The sequence below is a fragment of the Penaeus chinensis genome, chromosome 21, assembly GCF_019202785.1.
Source record: "Penaeus chinensis breed Huanghai No. 1 chromosome 21, ASM1920278v2, whole genome shotgun sequence".
NCBI classification, from domain to species: Eukaryota; Metazoa; Arthropoda; class Malacostraca; order Decapoda; family Penaeidae; genus Penaeus; species Penaeus chinensis.
Genome location: NC_061839.1, coordinates 12,952,791 through 12,957,790, shown reverse-complemented (window position 1 = coordinate 12,957,790; position 5,000 = coordinate 12,952,791). Strand labels below are relative to the sequence as shown.

At 37.1% G+C, this 5,000-nt stretch overlaps 1 protein-coding gene across 6 annotated transcripts in view; it reads left to right on the top strand.

The window, feature by feature from the left end:
• LOC125036729 (E3 ubiquitin-protein ligase Siah1-like) overlaps window positions 1–5,000 on the top strand; it is a 6,648-nt gene that overhangs the window by 1,236 nt on the left and 412 nt on the right. For 3 of the 6 annotated variants that reach the window (XM_047629571.1, XM_047629572.1, XM_047629573.1), the window contains exons 2-6: window positions 1,454–1,685; window positions 1,819–2,058; window positions 3,745–3,937; window positions 4,182–4,361; window positions 4,674–5,000. The exon at window positions 4,674–5,000 is cut by the window's right edge and continues 412 nt beyond it. In XM_047629571.1, coding sequence (XP_047485527.1) covers window positions 1,463–1,685; window positions 1,819–2,058; window positions 3,745–3,937; window positions 4,182–4,359 — 834 coding nt within the window. In that variant the 5' untranslated portion in view covers window positions 1,454–1,462 and the 3' untranslated portion in view covers window positions 4,360–4,361; window positions 4,674–5,000. Of the gene's footprint in view, window positions 1–394; window positions 925–1,171; window positions 1,194–1,453; window positions 1,686–1,818; window positions 2,059–3,744; window positions 3,938–4,181; window positions 4,362–4,673 lie in introns of those variants that run through there. The other 3 variants (XM_047629569.1, XM_047629570.1, XM_047629574.1) reach the window with 3 other exon arrangements.

The following is a 5,000-nucleotide window of genomic DNA, read 5'->3' as shown; positions in this document are numbered from 1 at the left end:
CCTTTATATTTTTATGTTGTCCTGTTGAGGACAATTACCGATATGAATATATATGGAATTCTAAAGTTTTAATTTGACTTCAGATTTGGAAATGTATACAGCGCAAGATAAACAGGACATGTAATCAGAAATTCAGTGGATTTGAAGACAAGGCAAGGGGTCAATTAGTAGACCCTACATAATCTGACCCGATTTCTCCATTCCTTGAGTTTTTAGGAAGTAGTTTTATTTTTTCTAATGCGATAATCATGACTGCTATTAATATTTTTATTAATCTTTACCTTATTATAGTGTTATTATAAATAAATATGCACTCTCCGTAGTCCCAAAACCAGGGTATCATGCGAACCCAAAAATGCAAGCCTAACCTTTCCTACCTTCTATATATTCCTAGCAAGGGGGGGGTAGCTTTCTGCACGAAAATGCAGATGACCCTATCACACTGACAGAGTACGACTGCAACCACAATCCTGGCCGCTATAGTAGGGGAGGGCATGAAAAGTACCTGAGAAATTGCAGGGAAAATAACAATATTATAAGACCACAATATAGATAACTCACTAAATTGTTGAATGAAACCACCTCGCTCCCCTGCCCTGGACAGCAAAGAATTCTCCACGTATTTGCGGCAAGCTAGAGCACACGACTACATGTGGGGCGAACATGGCGAGATATGGCCCAGGATTTTTTTGTTACGAACATGATTGATAAAGAAAGTATTCTGAATATTTACCCATTCTAGTATTATATATCCCCTGTAGCCAAAAATCAAGACAGAAATTAGTCAAATGAAAATTATTGTTACTGTATGTCCAGGAGGCATTCCACACACATGTAATATAAACAGGAAGCCTCAAATTCATGAAGAAACACAGAAATTGACTAAAGATGTTATATGATAGGGTGTCTACAATAACAGATCAGGTAATCCTTTATATAGCTTTCTTGTTTGACAATTACTAGATAACTAGTTCTGAATTTATATAGACTTTATTTATTTATTACCCATAGACACATGAACCAAGATTTTCTTTTTGTTTTATAGTTTGATATCTGTTTTATACCAGATAATATCAGCAGGGACCATGTTTTAGAAAAATGTTTGTCAACATAATTTTGTATTTTTTTCTTTTTGTTTTTTATGTAGGTTATTTTTATGTCCAGGTAATGATTACCTACAGTGCTTGAAATAGGTAAGGATTTTAAGCCCTATGCATACCATTATGATACAGTTTTCATTACAAAAAAAGAAGAAAATCTATTTCCTGTATATTACTTTTATCCATGCACTGTATCTATGAGCATCAATTTAAAGATTTTCTTGAATGATTCATGTCCTAGTATATTTTCAAATAATATATGGCTTAGAACATAGTACTAATATATCAGATCAACAGGATAATAGTTATCATTATTATTTATTTATTTATATATTTTTTCCCCCCTCTTTCAGAAAATAACAATGAGTGCATTTGCCAGCAAGAGTGGCCGGGTGGTACCCCCTCAGTCACCCAGTCAGTCTGGTGTACCTCCAGGAGGCAATACAGACTTAGCTAGCCTATTTGAATGCCCAGTGTGTTTTGATTATGTATTACCACCAATATTACAATGCCAGAGTGGTCACCTTGTCTGTGCCAACTGCCGCCCAAAATTGACATGCTGTCCAACCTGTAGAGGACCACTAGGTAAGTTCAAACAACTATGTACGAGAACAAAAAGATCCAGTTATTGATGATTGTGATTAATATAAAAAGGAGATTTTGATATAGATTTTTTTTTTTGTCTAAATCTACTTGTAAAATCATTTCATTTCTACAGGCAATATCAGAAATCTAGCCATGGAGAAGGTGGCATCCACAGTCATGTTTCCTTGTAAGTATTCCTCGTCAGGCTGCTCAGCAACCCTCCTTCACACAGACAAAACAGAACATGAGGATACATGTGAGTTCCGTCCATACATGTGTCCATGTCCTGGAGCATCCTGTAAATGGCAGGGATCTTTGGAACAAGTTATGCCACACCTCATGAGCGTCCACAAAAGTATCACAACTCTACAAGGTGTGTATTTTAGTTTCCATATCTAATATTAATTATTTTTTATGATATTTGTACCCCAGTTAAGTCGTGTGTGCAGGTTAACCACCATATATTTTATAATTACTCTGTTGGTAAAATTTCTTCCATATTATTTGACGTGTATGTGAGTGTGTGTGTGTGCAAATGTGTGTGTGTGTGCAAATGTGTGTGTGTGCAAATGTGTGTGTGTGTGTGCAAATGTGTGTGTGTGTGTGTGCAAATGTGTGTGTGTGTGTGTGCAAATGTGTGTGTGTGTGCAAATGTGTGTGTGTGTGCAAATGTGTGTGTGTGTGTGTGTGTGTGTGTGTGTGTGTGTGTGTGTGTGTGTGTGTGTGTGTGTGTGTGCACGTGTGTGTGTGTGTGTGTGTGTGTGTGTGTGTGTGTGTGTGTGTGTGTGCACGTGTGTGTGTGTGTGTGTGCACGTGTGTGTGTGTGTGCACGTGTGTGTGTGTGTGTGTGTGTGTGTGTGTGTGTGTGTGTGTGTGTGTGTGTGTGTGTGTGCACGTGTGTGTGTGTGTGTGTGTGTGTGTGTGTGTGTGTGTGTGTGTGTGCACGTGTGTGTGTGTGCACGTGTGTGTGTGTGTGTGCACGTGTGTGTGTGTGCACGTGTGTGTGTGTGCACGTGTGTGTGTGTGCACGTGTGTGTGTGTGTGTGTGTGTGTGTGTGTGCACATGTGTGTGTGTGTGTGTGTGTGTGTGTGTGTGTGTGTGTGTGTGTGTGTGTGTGTGTGTGTGTGTGTGCGTGCGTGTTTGTGTGTGTGTGCACATGTGTGTGTGTGTGTGTGTGTGTGTGTGTGCACGTGTTTGTTTGTGTGTGCACGTGTTTGTTTGTGTGTGCACGTGTTTGTTTGTGTGTGCACGTGTTTGTTTGTGTGTGCACGTGTGTGTGTGTGTGTGTGTGTGTGTGTGTGTGTGTGTGTGTGTGATTATTATAAAATACTAAAGTTATGGTGGTTATTTATTAATGAATGGGTAAATGAAGATGAAAGATTACTAGTGTATGTATACTTTCTGTTTACCTTATAATACTCTCTCTCACTATATGATACCCTACTCTAGTTATCCTATGATTATCATTTGTGTTTGAGAAAAAAATGTATGTGCTTCCCATACAACAAAAGATACTAATCCCCTCAAAACCTACTGCCCAGTTAATCAGTGACCAACCTAGTGACTTGCTCCTTGCGCGTGCGCACAAGCACACTCACACACGCGCACACACAGGCACACACACGCACACATGCACATACACATACACATACACACATACACACTCACTCACCCACTCACTCACTCACTCACTCACTCACTCACTCACTCACTTACTCACTCACTCACTCACTCACTCACTCACACTCACTCACAGAGATTGATTGATTGATTGATTGATTGATTGTGGATAAATGTGTATACATTAGATTTTTAAAAAACTAATTGCTTATTTGTTCTACACAAATCAAGAACTTCATAGGTATGACCAGAATGTTTATTTTTTATTTATATGAGCTTTACATTGATGTGTCTAATGTTATATGATATTACTGATGAATATAGATGAAGACATGGTAGACTAACCAACAGACAGAGCAAGCGAAAGTATTAAGAAAGACCTTTATGATATTTTTTAGAATTTGGAGGTATACCATATATTGTATTTGTTTATTCCAGGTGAGGATATAGTTTTCTTAGCAACAGATATCAATTTACCTGGAGCTGTAGATTGGGTCATGATGCAAAGCTGTTTTGGTCACCACTTTATGTTGGTTTTGGAGAAGCAAGAAAAATATGATGGACATCAACAATTCTTTGCAATAGTTCAACTAATAGGATCAAGAAAGCAAGCTGAAAACTTTGCCTACAGGTATACTTTGCTATAGGCTGCAATTTCATGTATGAATACTTGTATGGTTTTCATTTATTTCTCAATTTTCTTCACTCTTTCTCATCCACTAATCTTGCTATCTTCCAGTCCTGCCCAATATCTTTACCATGCTTCATTAGAAATATACAATAGTTATATAGTATTGCTGAAACAACTTTTTTTTATACAACTTGTATGGGCTAGAATTAAAAATGTATGCTAAATGTGTCATTGTTTTTCATAGATTGGAGTTAAATGGACTTCGACGAAGACTAACTTGGGAAGCCACACCACGATCAATACACGAAGGTGTGCAGTCAGCCATCATGAACTCTGACTGTCTTGTCTTTGACACATCCATTGCCCAGTTGTTTGCAGATAATGGTAACCTTGGAATCAATGTCACAATATCCATGTGCTGAAGGTATGATATTTTTGTGTGTTTATATTTGAGTGTATCATATATATAACTTGATTTTTCTTTACAGCTGTTTGGTTGATCAGAAAAGGTAACCACATACTAATGAAGAATCATTCAGTTGACATCATACATTTATGTTGAAGTTCACACATTAGTCATTGTACACATTAAATTTAAATTATAAGCATTTTATAACTTACAAATTTGTCTTTTTCTTATAATATAGGTTTCTTTAGTAGCATATTTTTAAGTGGTACAAACTGTGTTGAAATTAAGAAAATTAGATACAATTTTTGGATCTTTTTATCATTCTAGGACATCAACTGGTCTGGAGAAGGTTTTCACCAGCCAAAACTTGAATGTGCTCAAAGCCTTTGTGGTGGCCAAGATGCCAAGCATTACTGATGGGGAAAGCCTCATGTCAAGAACGACAGGATTGGCCCAAGTACAACAGCATATTTACAACTGTGTGGATGTGAAAAATAACTGTAAATAGTTTGTTTTTTTCAAGGAATGAACCAATATTTTTTTTCCATTCATCACAACTAATGTAAGTACATTGTGTTCATCAAATCTGCATTATTTTATTTACTTGAGTTACAGTTATGGTAATTTTGTAGTGAACATATATAATGCTTACAT